This window comes from Myotis yumanensis, unplaced genomic scaffold (genome assembly GCF_028538775.1).
Source record: "Myotis yumanensis isolate MYYU_CA2020_CCGP unplaced genomic scaffold, mMyoYum1.0.hap1 SCAF_2, whole genome shotgun sequence".
In the NCBI taxonomy this organism is placed as follows: domain Eukaryota; kingdom Metazoa; phylum Chordata; class Mammalia; order Chiroptera; family Vespertilionidae; genus Myotis; species Myotis yumanensis.
Window position 1 is genome coordinate 120,808,332 of NW_027223753.1, and position 19,491 is coordinate 120,827,822.

Consider the following 19,491-nt stretch of genomic DNA (forward strand, 5'->3'; position numbering starts at 1 on the left):
AGCTGCGCAGGCCAAGCTCTCCTTTGGCAGAAGTGGACCTGGGATCAGGGTGCTGGAGTTGGGGATGGGGTGGGGAGGCTTTCCTGGTGGCCACAGCAGTCCTTGCGGGCCATGCACAGCACCTGTGCATCTGGCCCCAGTTGGAACAGCGAAGGAATAGGGGCCGTGAGGCGCGGGGGGGCAGCAGCACACCCCGCACCAGCAGGTGGGTCATAATGTGCAGTGAGGCACTGGGCCGCAGACGTGAGGGGAAGCAAGCCAGGAGGGCAAGGCCCCGTGCCAGACAGAGCCCTTGTGTTGTGGGTGGGGAAGGAGCTGGAAATCCTAATCCTGGTGGGGTGGGCAGGGCTGCAGCCCTGTGCCTTTTCGGCCTTGGCCTTGGAATTCAGAGGTCAGCCCCACTTCAAGAGAGAGGACGTAGCAGAAAGTAGCAAGGTTACAGGAGGGATAGGAAATGTGGCCATCTTTGGGAAACACAGCTGCCACAGTCTTCAGTAACTATGAACAGATAATCTTTGGTCTTGGTTCTACAGAAGAGGAAGCTGAGACTCAAAGAAGGGAGCCTTCCGCAACACCTCACCCACTTCTCAGACCTGACCCTGTGCAGCATTGTTTTTGTTGAAAGTAGAGGATCCAAAATGTTTTTATATCTTTGTTATTTTAGGCAGAAAAGAATTTAGCACAGGGAATTGGTGTTTGGGAAATCATCGGAAAGCTGGAGGAGGGGGTATTAGGCTGGGCCCCCAAGAAAGACTCCCTGCCCAGCAGGAGGAGCTGCCCCCTCAGCCACAAATGAATTCTAGGACACTCTGGCACAGCTGTGACCCAGGGATCAGGAAACTGCTGCCCCCGCAAGTGCCCTCCAGCTCCCACAAAACAGGTCACTGGACACTGCCTCTGCCACAACTGCTTGTGCACAGCCTGGATTCTGCTGCAGAAAACCTTCACATCTCTGCAAAAATGATCACCAGCAGCAAACAGCTCAAACTGCAGGAAGATGCCTCTGCCCCACTTCTGCCTCCAAATATTGTGCAAGCGCATCCAATCAGCAGAAAGGAATTCATATCCAGAAACCTAGCTGCAAAGGAGTTTGAGCAACTTCAGACTTTTGTCTAGGAGTGAGATCTTGCCAATACCTCATGTGCCTGGTATTGATAAAAATGGGGCCCAGCTGGTGGGGCTCAGTGGTTGAGCATCGATCTATGAGCCAGGAGGTCATGATATGATTCCTGGTCAAATTTCGGGCTTGATCCTCAGTAGGGGCATGCAGGAGGCAGCTGATCAATGATTCTCATCATTGATGTTTCTATCTATATCTCCTTCTTCCTTCCTCTGAAATCATTTTTTTTTAAGTGGGGTCATGTTGTATCTATGTGTTATTAAGAGTTTTTCACTTCATAGATCACTAATGTCTTTCCTGTTAAAACTATACTTAGAGAATATTATTTACTTATTATTCATTTTAATTGATCTCAGAGAGACGAAGGGAGAGAGAGAGAAACATTGTTCTGTTGTTTCCTGCACTCACTGGACTGGGTAATGAATCTGCAACCTGAGCATGTGCCCTGACTGGCAATCAATTCACCACTTTCTGGTGTATGTGATGATGCTATGCTGGTACCCTCACCCCAAATTCCAGCCTCCAGAACTGTGAGAAAAATACATGTCTGTTATTTAAGCCACATAAATTTATGATATTTTGTTATGGCTGTCTGAGTGACTAATCTATACTAATAAAATGGTAATATGCTAATTAGACCAGGTGAACCAGACATCTTCCAGTCATCCTTCTGGACAAAGCCATGGTGGTGGGGGCCAAGGCAGAGACAGTTAGGGGCAATCAGGCCAGCAGGGGAGAGCAGTTAGGGGCAATCAGACAAGCAGACAGGTGAGCAGTTAGGAGCCAGCAGTCCCAGATTGTGAGAGGGATTGGGCCCTGTGGCATCAGGCCTAAACTGGCAGTCAGACATTCCCCCAAGGGGTCCCAGATTGGAGAGGGTGCAGGCCAGGCTGAGGGACCTCCCCCCCATGCACGAATTTCATGCACCGGGCCTCTAGTATAATAATATTTGAGAATAATAATACTTGTTCTAACCATCTCAGAGGATAGCTATGAAGATTTAAATGGACTAGATGTGAAAGTGCTTTGCTAATTGCAGAAAGCTAGCCATATATGAATTGTCATTACCACTAAACTTGTTTGTAAAAAAAAAGAATATGCAAATCAGAGCTAAATGCATTCAATTAAGCAATTTCACATTTTTGATAGAAAAAAAATGAAACATTTTGCTGTTGTCACAGATTAGAATAAAATACTGATGAAATGTTTAAATTTACTCAAAGAAAGAGGGCAGTCCATTTATGAATCAAAACTAACTTTAGGATTCATGAGATAAACCTCAAATTATGGTTCTAATATTTTCACATTAAGATTATTAGAATGAATTATCAGGTTGATACAATAGAAAGTTTAAAAGAACAGAAATAACTTTAACAATGTGAGAAGTACATAGACTTTGGAGTTAGAAGATGAAGCTCTGTAACAGGAAAAAAATGCCTTATCTGTGTTACCCAATACAGAAGCAAGAGTTCAAATGGCTACTGAGTACCTGAGTATGGCTTAGTGTGATTGAAGACCTGGGTGTGTAATTTTATTTCATTTTAATCAATTTAAATTCCAATTTAAACAGCCTCACATGGCAAGTGGCTACCATTTGGACAGTGCAAAATGTTGTGTTAAGTCTCAGTTCTGTTGCTTGTTATCTGTATGATGTGGGCATACCTTTTCTCGCCCTCCTTTTCCTCATCTGTAAAATGAGATGGTGTCACATTTGAACTTGTTGATATGTGAGAAGTCCTTAGCCTAGTGTACACCACAAAGGAAGCACTGAATAACTGCAACTTTTTATTATCAGTAGAGTGACAACAGCGGTGGCATAAGCAGTGTGACAGGTGGTGTAACACTGTCACAGCAGAGTTTATAAAAGTTTGCCTGTCTTTTCCCCACATTCAATGAAAAATTTAAAGACCCTAAAAAATGAGGGCATAACACTGGATTAGTATTTTCTCACCTCAAAAATAATGATCATGAAGACAATGTCAATACATACAAATATATCTATAAAATATTTTAAGTGGAAAATAATACAAAATAACAAGCAAACACTGATTGGTTTAAATATGAAAAGTTCACATTTATACACTAAAAAAATATCAGTTCTAGTATGTCACAGTTGCTATCAGTTTGCAAAAATATCTCACAAATCCATAACTTAGGCTGTAAAGAAATTATGCCATTTAGGAATTGGGGAACTGAAACTTTGAAAGTTCAAGTGATTTGTCCAAATCAAATATTAACTGGCAAATCTCACTTTTTTGAAAATTAAAGTTAACCCACTTTCCACTGTGTATTAATATCTTTTGAGTGTTAAATGCAAATGATTTTAAATTACTTGCATAATTTAATACCTACTATATTTTCTTATATTCTAGTAATAAAGAGAAGAAATATTTCAATTAAATTGGTGATATGAATTTCTATTTTACTGAGTCAAATGCTAGTTGTGGTAGGACACACGTTCAGAGAAAGCAACAGCTCAAGGGCAGCGGTTACTCCATTTTCTGCGCCTTATGTTTTACTCTGCCGTTGCCTTTGTGTTTTGCAAACAGTAAATAAATAAATTCAAAAAGCTAAAGTCAAATTGTATTCAGAAATTATTCTGTCTACTAGCCTATGCTCTTGACTTGACTTGGTAAAGTATAAATACTGATATTACCAGCACTCAAGATAATTATAGCTTACCTATGAAGAATGAGTCCATAGTTAGAGGTTGTTTGTACAAAATCAATGAACTCCAAAATAAGAAAACAAAACTAAAAATACAGTATCACTATGGCAAACACAAAATCACCTTATATCTTTCCAGAGATTGTAAGAAGAAACAAGAGTGGTAGGAGTGAATTCTTACAAGGGATAAACCACAAATCCACAAATTTAGAGTTTTTGTTTTTGCTTTAGTTTAGCAAAAGTTGCTATCTCTGATCTATTTTCACTAATATAAGAATTCATGATATTGCCACACCAGATGGCACATATAAAGCTTTGCTTTCAAATTATTAATTATGAGACTAATGAGAGATACTTAAAACTATGTTACCATAATTTTCTTTGGCCTTTTTTCATGTATACCTGTATATGAAAATTGCTTTATAGAGTTGAAATTATAAATGTATGTGCAATTCTATGTTCTATTTTTTCCTGCATACTGATTATATTGATTATTGACAAATTCATTGCATGGTCTTCAAATCATCATTTAATATCTGTAATTAATGTAAGAAATTAAAAAAAAACTTTTCAGGTTATTCTCACTTATCTGAGCCAGTATGTCTATATAAGGCTATCCTATCTAATAATAGAGAAACATGGTAATTAACCATACCTTTGACACGCTTCCCATTGGCTAATCAGGGCGATATGCAAATTAACTGCCAACCAAGATGGCGGCCGGCAGCCAGGCAGCTAAAGCGAACAGGAGGCTTGCTTGCTCCAGTGATGGAGGAAGCCAAGGTTCCCCGTCTGCCGCTGCTGGCCTCTGAGCTGCACTCTAAGAAACAATGTTGCAATTATAGAAGCTAAACAAACTCTAGAAACCTGCTTTCAGCTAGCCGGGCCTCAGAGCTGGGGCTGCAACAGTGTTTCAATTATAGAAGCCAAACAAGCCCCAGATACCTGCTTTCAGCAGCCGAGGTCTCAGATCTGGATCCGAGCCTCAGAGCTAAAGCCGGCTCTCAGCTCCAGTGACAGCCATAAGAAAGTAAATAAATCCCAGAATAAAAAAAAAAAAAAGAAAAAAAGGAGAGGTTGGGAGCTTCAGTCACCCGCCAGCCTGAAAACGGCCCTCAGCCCCTCACCCAGGCTGGCCAGGCACCCCAGTGGGGACCCACACCCTGATCCGGGACACCCTTTAGGGCAAACCAGCCGGCCACCACCCATGCACCAGGCCTCTATCCTATATAGTAAAAGGGTAATATGCAAACTGACCCTAACAGCAGAACAACTGGGAATGACTGGTCACTAGGACACACACTGACCACCAGGGGCAGACACTCAATGCAGAAGCTGCCCTCTGGTGGTCAGGGTGCTCTCACATGGGAGGAGCTCTGCTCAGCCACAAGCCAGGCTGATGGCTTCCAGTACAGCGGTGGTGGGGGGAGCCTCTCCTGCTTCCTCAGCAGCACTAAGGATGTCCGACTGCAGTTTAGGCCTGCTCCCCGCTGGCAAGTGGATATCCCCCGAGGGCTACTGGGCTGACAGAGGGATGTCTGATTGCCATCTTAGGCCCAATCCCCCGGGGAGCGGGCCTAAGCCAGCAGGTGGTCATCCCCTGAGGGGTCCCAGATTGAGAGAGGGCACAGGCTGGGCTGAGGGACCCTCCCTCTCCACCAAGTGCACAAATTTTTGTGCACCGGGCCTCTATTAATATATATAAAAGGCTATATGCTAAGTGTTCCACTGGTTGCTATGACACGCACTGACCACCAGGGGGCAGACGCTCAACGCAGGTGCTACTGAGCTGCAGTGACTTGGCAGCAGTGGTTCTGGTGTGATGCACCCCGAAACCAGAGAGGAAGGAGCCTGATTCCTCATGAGGTCACGCAATTCCACCTTCAGCCGTGGATTATGTTGTTGCTGGGACACTGTCAGCCACGAATCTGGTTTACTGAACACTTGCATGTTGCATTTGTGACATCCTGTATGACAGCAACTTTGCTCCTGAGGGACAAGGCTGGCCTAAGTCACCCTGAGCGTTCATGGCAGGCCCAGCATCCCAGCAGGAGAAGCAGAATGACTCTGGTGCTACCTGGACCTGGCTCTAATCCCAGTTCCACCATTTAAGCTGGAAGATTGGTCCCTGAGCCTCAGTTTCCTCACCTGGGAAATTAGCCTTGGGGGACCTGTGGGAGCAGAGTGTGCAGTGTCTGGCCCTGGCCATGGGTCCTACCCTAATATTTCACCTGCTGCCATTTCCTCCTGCAACACCCCCAGCCTAAGACAGAAAGCTGGCCTAGAGAGAAGGTGGCTCTGGTCAGGGCACTGGCACTGCAGGTGTGGTGTATGACCTCGGGAATCTCTCTCTTCTGGCCTCAGCTACCCGTCTATAACTGAGGTTTGCAGAGTGCCCTCTCACATTCCAGGACACTGAAGGGGATGTCGGAGAGCCAGTTTTGGCCTGATCCCCGCAGGCCAGGCTGAGGGACCCCACCTGCTGAAGGGACCCTGTTCACTTCACAGAAGCCTGGGAGGGACCACCGGAGGTTGGCCCCAGGGCATGTTCAGCCCTTCTCTTGCAGTCCTTCCAGCCGGCCACTTTCTAATTAATTTCCTTTCAATGTGCACGAATCCGTGTACCGCGTCACTAGTATATAATATGTATCATGGACAGTGGTAGGAGTTCAGTCTTTTAACTGACCAACCTAATTTTGAATCTGACTTAACCAATAGTAGGTATTTCTTTCTTTCTTCTTTGTTTCTTCCATTCATGCCAAAAATATTTACTCAATCTCTATCATGTGTCAGACTTTAGAGGTTACTGGGAATATATTTAACTTAATTAAGTAGACATGGGCCCTGCTCTCAAGGAACTTATTGTCTAATGAAGATTTCAGGAAAATAAGTAGGGAAAGTATAGAATTCGATAGATGATAGAAAGATAGATAGATAGATAGATAGATAGATAGATAGACAGACAGACAGACAGATAGATAGATAGATAGATAGATAGATAGATGATAGCAGCAGTGAGGACATCATACCCATACTTGGGGAGTTAAGGAATGCTTTTTGAAGGATCTAAAATTTCAAGTCAGTAGAAACAGCATGCACATAAGTGTTAAAACAAAGGAAAAACATAGCAAACACAATAAAACTGGGGCATGTGAGCAACTCAATATCCACAGATAAGCCTGCAAAGGTGAAATCATGAATTGTAAAACATATTAAAGAATATAAACTTTACCCTGAGTGTACTGGGAAACAAAATAATAAAATTAAGGTATTCAAATTATTTCAGAATCATTTTCAATTTCAGAAGGATATCTATAAAATTCTAACTACTTATTGATAAAATAGTAAATACTTTTCCCTTGAAGTTAGGATTAAAAGAATATATCTACTATCACCAATCCTACTAATTATATTGGTGGTCACACACCATGCACAAGTAAAATAAATAAAAGGTATAAAATAGATAAATATTGGAAAAAAGTAAAATTGATTTTCTTAATAGTTGACACATTTTGTTCATAGACATTTCAAAATAATCTACCTATAAACAATTAGAAATAATGAGTGGATTTAGTAAAGTTGCTGGATACAGACTCAATATACAAAGTCAACTGTACATCTTACTTTAAACAATAGCATAATGAAATTTAATGTCTATATCTGCAATCACACAAAAAGTCATAAAACATCATAGGTATAAATGTGTCAAAATATGTGCAAGATGTCCATCCTATAATATAAAACATTGTTGAGAGATTTAAAGATCTAAATAAATTGAGAGATATAAATGGAATATGCCATTCCTCTAATTTAAAAGACTCAGATTATTAAAATGTTAATTTCCCTTAAGTTGTTCCATAATTTAAGTGGGATGAAAATTATTTAAAACTCAGATTTTTTTGTTTGTTTGATATGTGTGTGTATATGGAGAGAAATTCAAAAGTTGTTTTTAAAGCTTATGGGAAAATGCAGAGGACCTCTAATAGCCAGCCCAAAACAAGAAAACTAAGTTGGAGACTTACACTACCAGTTTGTAAACGTACTATAAAGCTACATTTATGCCATATATATGCTGGCATAAAGTGATGAACGGAACAGAATAGAGAGAATAGAAGTAGGCCACACATTGATGCTCATTTGAATTATGATTAAGACCCCACTGTGATTCAGTGGGGAAAGGACAGTCTTTTATTATATAGGATTACCCACCTAATAGTTTGGAGGTTATTTCCATCACTGTGTCACTGTAATGTATTTGCCATTAATTGATCATGTTTAGGGAAGTTATAGACAGGACAAAAATCACATCACTTAAGAAAAAAATATTCATTATCATGAGTTGTGAGTTGAATTTTTCAATAATTCACTTATCTCTTTAACTTGGAGGAAAGAGAAAGGATGGATTAAAAGAGATTTTTAAAAATGTATATTTTTCCCAAAACTTGGCAACATTCCTATGTAAAGCTATTCAGTACAATATTTTCTGTGCACAACTGCCATGCTTTTATGAATCTGACAATGCTAGAAATTTACATTAAGGATAATTTTAGACTTAACCATTGTATTAATATCCTCTTTAGCTTTACACCAACATTGCTGTAAGGATACAAAATTGAAAATAAATACTTTTACTGGCACTCCCATTAGACCCTAAGCAAAACTTGGACATTTTGAAATAAAATGCTCTACTTTACCATCGGTAACTTCCAAATATGCTTTTGTGATGATACTTCCGGCAACATTTAAAGTCTGGCAGATATAATAACCAACATCAGATCGCTGGACATTAGTAATAGTGAGGTCACCAGTCTGGGAGACTGAAAAACGGCTGGATGACTGTGGTGGTTGATATGAAAACAGTAGATTCTAGAACCCAGAATTTTGGGGAGGGGGGGAAGAATAACCATAGGTTAATTGCTGGGTTCCAATAATTTGCGCATATATATATATATATATATATATATATACATGTATATATATATATATAATTTATAGATATATACACAAACACACACACCACATACATATATATACACAAGTAAGCTAAATATTCTTTTATCACATGCTCATATATATAGATGTGCACATACATAAACACACAAATACATGAAGTTTAATGATCTAACCTTAAAAAGGATTATTAAAAATTCTAAATATTGATATATGCTTTTATAATTATCAGTTTCCAACAATACTAGATATAAGAGGATATTAGGTATCATTAGAGTTAAAAGTTTTACATACTCAACCAAGGCAGAGTCAAAAGCTATTTCATATATATATGACTATTAGGATTATAAACACAGTTTTTTATTATATAAACAAAATGAAAATTTAAGCATATTCTGACAAGTAAAGTTCAAGAACATTATGTTAGCACCATAACAATATCTCTGCTAGCCTTCCATTATAAAAGTTCAGTAGCCTCTATAAAATTGTTAATAATTTCTTTTTTATCTTGCTAAGTGGTGACACATAATGAGTGTAAGAATTCATAATGGCACTTTATTTCTGCAAAGTTATCATAAACACAAAAGAGACAAAATGTGGTGTTATCTTTATGGTACAAATTTCTACTATGAATTGAAACATAATGTTTGTCAGAGGGAGTGTCTATTTTATGCAAAATAACATATGTTATTGTTTTTCTCATGAAATAAAATATATCAACATTTCTTCTAACAAAAGGAAGTTACTCCTTTTTCAAAGTTCAGTTGCCTTTTAATATACATAAATTCATAGAGACTTAGCTACTATTCGATGATATATCTCCAATAACAAAAAAATTTCTTAAAAGTAAGTTCCATCGCCCTGGCTGGTGTGGCTCAGTTGGTTGAGTGTCATCCCATACACCAAAGGGTTGTTGGTTCAATTCCAAGTCAGGGCACATGCCTGAGCTGCAGGTTCAGTCCCCAGTAGGGGGAATATGTGAGGCAGCCAATTAATGTTTCACTCACATTATTGTTTCTCTTTCTTCCTCCCTCCCCCTTCCTCTTTCAAAAAATCAATAAAAAAGTAAATTGTATCATTAAACAAAACAAAACCAAATCAAAATTATTTTGAAATTTGATGTCAAGTTTACGTATCTTAAGGAATAATTTCTTTACATAATTAAATGAATTGCTTAAATGTTACTTTATTAAGAACTTCTAGTGGAAGTTCTAGAAGGAACTAGTGGATTTACCAATATTGCTACACAAATTTTCTTATATAATACACTTCCAGTTCTTTCTGTTGTACTAAAATATTTTGTTTTTACTTGTCTGTCAGCAAATTTAGTCTTTTGAGGCCTAATGGAATGTGTTAGAATCAACCAAGTTACTAGAACTCGAATGATGTCCTACTTACCATAATCAAGTTAATATTTGCTTACCAAAGGACAATGGTAAACTTGATGTTACTGCCTACAGAAGATTACTGAGTACATTGAGGAAACTACTTATATGATATTTATTAGCACAGTATAAGCAAGACCATGAAACAACACACCCATGTGTGATTTAAGGAAACAATGAAAGAGGTTAGGAATATATATATATGCATTAAAAATGAATGAGAACCCTTCTTTTACAAGTATCAGAAACAAAAGAGAAAAAGTTCCCTTTATTGAAGAAGGCAAGTTATTAAGAGATAAGAATAAAAGACTTCTATTTTAAAAACTATTTTATTTTAAAGTTTCCTATTATTTTAAAAGTGAAATTGTTTCAAAATTTCCTTTTCATTAAGCTGAAGTCCAACAGTTAACTTAGAGTCTGTAAGGGCATACATCTCTATATCATAGTTTCAGGGTATATAGAAAATTATGGTTTATGAAATGTTTAGATAGTATGATTTGATAGTAAATGTTGATCACATAGGATCATTTTGAAAGAATTAGAATATACTGAGCTATATTTAGCATGATATCTATGTTAAAGAAAATTCCATATTGTCTGATAAAATTTTAATGGATCCATAAAATAAGTGAACAAGACACTTCTAATTGCTGGTGCTTTCATAGGTATTGCACTAAATAATTGTCACCTCTGTTTTAAATGTGTATAAATATAATTTAACATATAATTATAGATATTTGCATAATATAAATTATAACTAATTATGTTGAGAAGAATATTTTTTAATGTTGCTGAATTGGAAATAAAAGTAAGTTTTATATAATAAAACAATTACTATTCTATATACCACCCTGTGTATCAGGCAGGAAAATTGCTTTGAGAATTAAAACAATGAAGAAAATTTTGTCTTCTCTCTCAATGTAAAAATTTCTATGACACTGAGATTTCACAATTTCTTACGGTGACAGCTATATGACTAAATAATATATTATACATATATATATATATATATATATATATATATATACACACATATTTATACATATATACGCCTGGCTCCTATTTTTGCTGATTGAAATAATAGACCAAAACCATACCTGACTCCCCTCTCTCCTCCAAAAAATAGCTGGTTGAGGATTTCCGGTTGCTTCACACTGAAAAGTTACAGTTCGCCCCAAGGCCACAACCTGGTCACGGGGCTTCACAACGAAATGCGGCGGTTCTAAAGGAGATGAAAGAAATCACACTGAATTAAAAGCATGTAGTTATTGTCTTAATTGAGAAATCTGCTGATATCCCAACTGCTGTTGTTATCTTATACAACTTGTTAAGTACTGTAGTCCATAATGTGCAAATTTTCATCCTTAATTCAATTGATGCTTAATTGTAGTATATTTATAGAATGGAATAGGGTTGTTTTGTGAAGAGGTGTTGGTGTTTTCTTATTTTTATTACCTGACCTTCAAAGGTTAACCTCCAAATTAAAGAGAGTTCTTGAGCTACAATTTGACCCCTTACATTAATTCTAAGTAATCCTGAAATTTGATTGAATAACTATCTTTTCTCATTTAGAGTTGCTTAAAGGTGAATGGACTGTAATCATACACACAAGAACCTCCTGATGTAGGCAGGTCCTAAGATTACATTAACTCAAAAGCTCCTGAAATGCTACCATGCAAATTATAACCCTTTAAAATCCTTAGTCCAATTACTTGAATAGAAATGCATTTAAAGCAATAGTAGAGTCCAATGCCTCCTTCATTTACATAGGCAAGGGCATGTTCAAACAGAATATATATGGAAATGAGGGCAAATTTGAAACATCTGCTCATCTTGACACTATAAATACTGCCAGCTTTGTCCAAACTGTTTGATTTATACAGACTTAAATGGCCACTTCATCCAGCAGTAAATAGACTGTCAGAAAATTGTCTCAGTTACATCGAGACCAATGGCAGCTGAAAACATTAGGTGTGCTGATGGAGTCACTCCTGGGGGGTGGGGGAATGCTTGTTTGGGCTGTGCTCTATGCTTGGAAAAATGTGCACTGAATGTAAGTCTTTCTACCTTCTGTTTACACTTTTCACATTCATTTCTTATCAACTGTCTGAAACACCTAACTGTTCTCCTCTCGTCTCAGTTCAAATTGAAGGGAATGCTTCCAGCCAGGCATTTGACAGTTTATACAGGACAGGGTTCTCCTAATCCACTTTTTCAGACTGTTTCATTGTTTCTAACATTTTCCTTAAAAGTCCTTTTAGTTACTTACGTCAGTCACTTAGGTTACCTCTATAAAAATGATATTCAGATTATTTCTACTCTGAATATGCTTCCACTCGGCTCACAAGAACATTATTTGTTAATGAAGGTGAAGATTTGAAAGGATCTTTTTCTCTAGCTGAATATTCCTGGTCAGTTAATCTAAGATACACACACACACAAACGTTTATAATATATTTCATGTATAAATTATATATATATTAATTGAAATAACTCTTCAGGAAAAGAAATATGTAAAAGAACTAAACTGAAGATAACATGATTGCAAAACTGAAGGAAGCAATTACATCTCCTAACTTCTTCTATACTCCCTTTTTATTTTTAATTGAGGTTTAGTAGAAATTATACCATTTGACTAGAAAATTATAGGAGAGCTGAAAAATCAGGCCAAATGCCTTCAAAGGTTTTGTAACTTATAGGGAAGAAAATACGAAGTTAGGAGATATAGTTTAGGTTCAATTTGGTAACGCTAAAGTTCTAGCTTATAATTTTTTTAAAACTCTGATTGTAATTGAATGGTTTACTCATGAATTTAGCAAACACTATCATTATCCAGGTATAATAACATGGACATCATCGCTTGGGGATTTTCCTCCATACACATCATTCATACAGGAGCATTGGATTCCTTCCTTAAGGGTTGGAGTGATTAATTGATGTAGATATCAGAGTAAAACTGAAAGGACTGACTGGATAATAAACCAAAGCCAGAAGAGACTTTAATTTGTTTCAATAAAAAACACCAAATTATTAATTAAGTGAATGGGAGAATATAACTTTCCAATATGCAGGGAATTTGGGTAGGAAAATATAAATATTTTAACCATTTAGACAAGTAAAAACTTCGGGTGGTCTTTTTCCTATTTTCAGAAGCATGTTTAATAATGTGTGCCAGAATCCACGTTTCTTTCATAAAATGCCAGCTCTCCTCCAACCTCAAAGACCTACTTGGGAACAAGGGATGCAAACCCTTATGCTAACTACATTTTCCTGCAGCAATCCTTCCACACAGGATACTCAACTGGAAATGAATTTACTACATTTAAAGGTATATTGTTGAGCCAACATCAACAGTGATATCAGCCACAAGATATGTCTTAGAAATATAACAAAAAATGTACAGGGGTTGGCAAGAATAGGTTTACAGTTAGTACATGAAACACAGTTTAATCTTATGTTATTATGTATTAATTATTGTATTATTTTCCATTCAACTATAAACCTACTTTTGCCCACCCCTGTATGGTAAATAGCAGATGTAAATATATCTCTAATTCATTTAAAAACGATTTAAATGAATTAAATACACCTATCAATCCATCTTAATCACCTATCCATTTAGATTGAGAAGGACTTTCATAATATGCTTCTACTTGATGTTTACAATAAAATGTTAAAATATTTTTCAAGGCTATAACATTTAAACTTGCTATAATTAAAAATAAATAATCATGGTACTAATGTTACATATGGTCAGTGTTGAAAATTTAGAAAATTAGACAAGCAAAGAAAAGAAGAAAAGCAACCTGTAATTCAACCATGCAAACTGGACCATATTGTATTCACATGCAATATCATTTTAATGACTCTTTAATAATCCATATACAAGTTACCTTAAATTATTTAACCAATCCATTAGTTTTAAATTTGGATTGTTTTCAATTTTCACTATTAAAAATAGTGGTAAGATTAACATCTTCTCAATTATATTCAAAATTATTTCAACTCACACTTTCTCTAATAGGGCATTTTTCTTGGAAACCTCACAAACACCGAGCATTAACATCTCAGCCAAACTGAACTTGGGATCTCCTCTTATTTAGCATTTTTATGTCAATTTCATTAAGCACTTATTTTCATATCACCTTGTTGTTGAGATCCTTTTTGTTGTAGATTGTGTTCTACGCTTATCTTTTTCATTTCTAAGAACTATTTATAGACTAAGATTTTATCTACTTCTCAGATATATGGCAGAGAGCTTTACATTTTGTTAAATCTTTTTAACCTGGTTAGGTGTTATTGTTATTCTATCAATAATATTATATAATATAGATTATATAATACGTAATATATAAATATGCAACTCCATTCTTATCCTGTACTTTTGTCTTTATTTTTTATGTTTAAGTTTTAATCATCTATATCTTTGTATATAAAGTTGTTTAGAGAAAGCTATTTTTTTTCAAATAGCCTATTATTATATCACCATTATTGAACAATCCAATCTATATGTATTAATATGAAGTGACACCTTTATAATATCTGTGCAGCTTTTTAACTGAAAGAAAAGATAGGAGATATTTTTAGGGTCAAAATTATTTTCTGGCATAACACTTAGCATATGCATACAAAATTCTCCAAAAATGGCATTCCTGTACCCCTTTAAAGAGTGAATGGGCCTTCCCCAATGTACTGACCATGACAGTATTTAGGAACCTAATGACTATTTATATGAGAACAAATGTTTATCAAAGCAAACTTTAATAAATTTTGGACATAACATATAGTTATTCCTTGCACAAAATGAAGTCAATCTGACACATAGATATGAAAATGAATGCAAACAACTTGAACTGCAAGGTTATTCACCAATAGGACTTTTAATTACCATTATTGAACACAGTTATAAAATCTCAGATAGGTAAACATGAATACGTAAACATGTTTTGAACAAAAAAGTCCAAATTGTTTCCTGGGCACCTATTTTGGTTTGTTTATCTTATGAGATATAAATTGAAACATTAAGTCAACCAAGATACAGACTATCACGTATTTTATCACTCATAAGAGAAAAAAATAAAAGGACTCAGATCACACATCATTCAATAAGACATAAAGTTAGCAACCCATTACCTTTACTCTTTGTCAGTTACCCATACTTCCTGCAGACTTTATTCTGTGCAGTCTGTCTTTGTGGCCAATGACAAGTGAAACATGGAGGCTGATTGGTTGAAGGACATGGAAGGGTATGGATGGAAAGGGGAAGAGAAGTTCCAGTCACAGTGACACGATGATTAGAAGATGGCCAATAAAATGTCAACTTACCAGACACAACTAAAACGAAAAAAAGAAAACATGGAATAAATAAAAATAAAGAAACAGAACGAAACAGAAAAAGTAATAAGATTTGACTTAACAATGATCTTTCTTTTAAAATAAAATAAAGAACACATTAATATTTGAATGCATGGTTCATACTGTCCATGAATGAGTATATTTTGTTAGCATTTTAAGTATAATCATGAATAATTTAAGAAAATTAGAAATGAATATTAAAATCTCTTCAATGATTAGATGACAGAGCTACAGTGGATGACAGCTATAAAATTATAAAACACTTTTCAATGACTTTACATTTTTTTACTAGATGAAAGGATTAGATAACTATATGTTTAAAGAGGGCTTTTTTTTAAAAAAAAAACACTATAAATAATAATTGATAATGTTATGTAGATTAGATATCAAACATCTTAATCAAAGATAAAGAAGCATTAAATTCTATAACTCCACCATCAGATTATTTTGTAAAGGTTTATGCTGCTAATAATATTATATTAAACTGTGCTTCTCATACTTGAATTAGCATACATAATTATCCTAAGGCCTGTTTAAAATACAGATTATGATTCTATAGGTCAGGAGTGTGGCCTGAAATTTTGTGTTTCTAAAAATCACCCGGATGCTGTTGGCCCATGATCACAGGTTGAGTATAAAGGCTATTAAGAGGCCTTACATTTAAATTATTGCATACTTTTAATTGAGAAGACATAAAAAATGTGAACACATTATGAAAACACAGAAAATTTTATAACACTATCTAATAAAGTCATAATCATATTATCTGTTTTCAATGATGAATCATCAGGAATTTTAACATATCAATTAATACATATTTTAAATACTGGAAAATGATTGTTTTGTTTCATTCTTTTAGAAGCAATGGCAATTCCTACTGTCAAATGTAGAACTTTTTCACAAAAGCCCAGTAGACAACCACAATACATTTTATTCAGATAAGTAATTCCCATTTCAGCAAGTTCAAATTAAAGACTCTTAATATACATTCCTGTAGTTTAAGTAAATGAACTATGCTAAGCACTGCTGCAGTGAAATGATAAAGTTTTAAAAGAGACAAAAGTTCTTACCTATTGTTACCACATATACAAAACTTAAAGGTAACTCAGAAACACATTTTAACTCACACTTTACCTTTAATGTGAATTAAATAACTTGTCTTTATTTTTTACTTGAAAGAAAAATACTTTAAGCATACTTTTTCATTCACTTAGGCAAGAAAAGGGAAAATATTTCTCATTTACTCAAGCATAATGTTTATAATAGAATCACCTATGCTATCCAGATTTGAAAACACAAAGTAAAGCAGACTTGGTTACACTTCTTGAAACCTCAAAAATGATGTCTGTTAAATGACAGGAAGGAATTCTTGGAAACTATGAGAGAGAACCTGACAAACTGTAGCACAGGATTTTGCTTTAAAAAGCCTCTAAAAGTTGCAGAATCATATTTTTGGGTGATTTGTGAAAATATATTTGATCTAATTATACTTTTACAAATCAAGCTTATTTAAAATTGAGATATATGAGGGATGATTCCTAAATGTTTTCTAGTATATTTTCAGTAATTTAAAATTCCTTAAACATTTCAAAAATATCCAACATGTTGGAAATAAGAAAGTTACTGGAAGGCAGCTCATTTAAAATTAAATAAGTGCCTTTTCCTTGCGCATAGGTTTTACCAGCAATTAAGTCATAGGTGTTGAATCTTTTATTAATTAAAATCCAATGTGTTTAAGAATTTGCCTGACTGGCATGGCTCAGTGGTTGAGCATTGAGATATGAACCAGGAGGTCACAGTTGGATTCCAAGTCAGGGCACATGCCCAGGTTGCAGGCTCAATCCCCAGTGTGGAGCATGCAGCAGGCAGTTGATCAATGATTCTCATCATTGATGTTTCTATCTTTCTCCCCATCTCCCTTCCTCTCTGGAATATATATATATATATATATATATATATATATATATATATGATTTCAAGACAATCATTTGCATATCGTGTCAATGACAATAATTGGAAAATATTTCATAGTCTCTTAAGGACACTAAAAGTTACCGAAGAACAACATCTAACATAGAAGCTTCTGAAATATAAGTTTTTGAAAGGACTCTATGCTGAATAATCATTTTAACTTTTAGCAACCATTATTTTCAGGAAATGATTCCTCTTATCCAAATGAAAACCTGTCACAATTTAATCCCCTTTTCATTTGTTCTAGTTTCAGTAAACAAATAAATGCATCAATATTCTCCACATAAAATCCTTTTAGTCATTTGAAGGAAATTGTCATCCCAAACTGTCTTTTCTAAAAACTAATGGTAGAACTGTCTTTAAATTTTTCTCCTTGTTCTCTCAAGGATTTTCTTTCCATACAGAGTGGGGAACTTCTCTACAATAGTTAATGCCCATTATTGTCCAGTTAGGTATGTCCAGAAACAATCAGAGAAAAGGAAGAGTCACTTGATTCCTGTTCCTTCATTATATACTAACTATAGTCCCAGTGCATGAAAATTGTGCACGTGGGAGGGGGGTGTCCCTCAGCCTGACCTGCACCCTCTCACAGTCCAGGAACCATCAAGGGAAGTCCAACTGATGGTGTAGGCCCACTCCCTATGGGAAGCAGGCCGAAGGTGGCAGTCGGACATCCTTAGTGCCTGACTCGGGGCTTCTGACTGAGCTGCGCTTCCCCTGTGGAGGTGCACTGACCACCAAGGGGCATCTCCTGCATTGAGCGTCTGCCCCTTGGTGGTCAGTGAGCATCATAGTGACTGGTAGTTCCACTGTTTGGTCGATTTGCATATTAGCCTTTTATTATATAGGACTAGAGGCCCGGTGCACAAAAATTTGTGCACTGTGGGGGGGGGGGGCCCTCAGGCTGGTCTGTGCCCTCTCACAGTCTGGGAACCCTGGGGGGATGACCACCTGCTGGCTTAGGTCCGCTCTCTGGGGGATTAGGCCTAAGCTGGCAATCAGACATCCCTCTGGCAGCCCGGGAGCCCTCGGGGGATGTCCACTTGCCAGCAGGGAGCAGGCCTAAGCTGTAGTCAGACATCCTTAGCGCTGCTGAGGAGGCGGGAGAGGCTCCCACCATCACCGCTCTACTGGCAGCCGTCAGCCTAGCTTGTGGCTGAGCAAAGCTCCCCATGTGGGAGCACCCTGACCACCAGAGGGCAGCTCCTGCATTGAGCGTCTGGCCCCTGGTGGTCAGTGTGTGTCATAGTGACCAGTCATTCCCAGTCATTCTGCTGTTAGGGTCAGTTTGCATATTACCATTTTATTATATAGGATAGAGGCCTGGTGCACGGAGGCGGCTGGCTGGTTTGCCCTGAAGGGTGTCCCAGATCAGGGTGGGGGTCCTGCTGGGGTGCCTGGCCAGCCTGGGTGAGGGGCTGATGGCTGTTTGCAGCTGGTCACACCCCCTTCAGGGTGGGGGGGTCCCCACTGGGGTGCCTGGCCAGTCTGGGTGAGGAACTGAGGGCCGTTTTCAGGCTGGCCAAGCCCCCCGGCGACAGAAGCTCCCAGCCTCTCCTTTATTTCTTCTTTTTTTTAAAATTCTGGGATTTATTTACCTTCTATAATTGAAAGTTTGTAGCCTTGAGAGGAGCTCAGAGCTGGCCAGGGCGGGTGGGAGGGAAGCCTCCTGCTCACTCCAGCTCCGTGGCCACGGCCGGCTGAAAGCAGGTATCTGGGGTTTATTTATCTTCTATAATTAAAACTTTGTTGCTTGGAGTGGAGCTCAGAGCCGGCTGCAGCAGGCGGGAAGTTGGCTTCCTCCATCATTGGGGCAACCAAGCCTCCTGCTTGCTCCAGCTCCGTGGCTGCCGGCCGCCATCTTGGTTGGGTTAATTTGCATAAAGTCAATCTGACTGGCTGGTGGGTGTGGCTTAAGGCGTAGTGAAGATATGGTCAATTTGCATGTTTGTCTTTTATTAGTGTAGATGTTTGTGATTTATGGGTGGCTTTTCTCTTATCCTTGTAACTCTTCTCAAAAACATTTCTTTCTGCTTTAAAGGC

General features: G+C 37.2%; 1 protein-coding gene across 7 annotated transcripts in view; it reads right to left on the reverse strand.

The window, feature by feature from the left end:
- ROBO1 (roundabout guidance receptor 1) overlaps window positions 1-19,491 on the reverse strand; it is a 569,906-nt gene that overhangs the window by 80,563 nt on the left and 469,852 nt on the right. For all 7 annotated transcript variants that reach the window (XM_070406018.1, XM_070406016.1, XM_070406015.1 and 4 more), the window contains exons 7-8: window positions 11,220-11,344; window positions 8,482-8,653 (exon numbers count right to left, since the gene is read on the reverse strand). In XM_070406018.1, coding sequence (XP_070262119.1) covers window positions 8,482-8,653; window positions 11,220-11,344 — 297 coding nt within the window. The remainder of the gene's footprint in view (window positions 1-8,481; window positions 8,654-11,219; window positions 11,345-19,491) is intronic.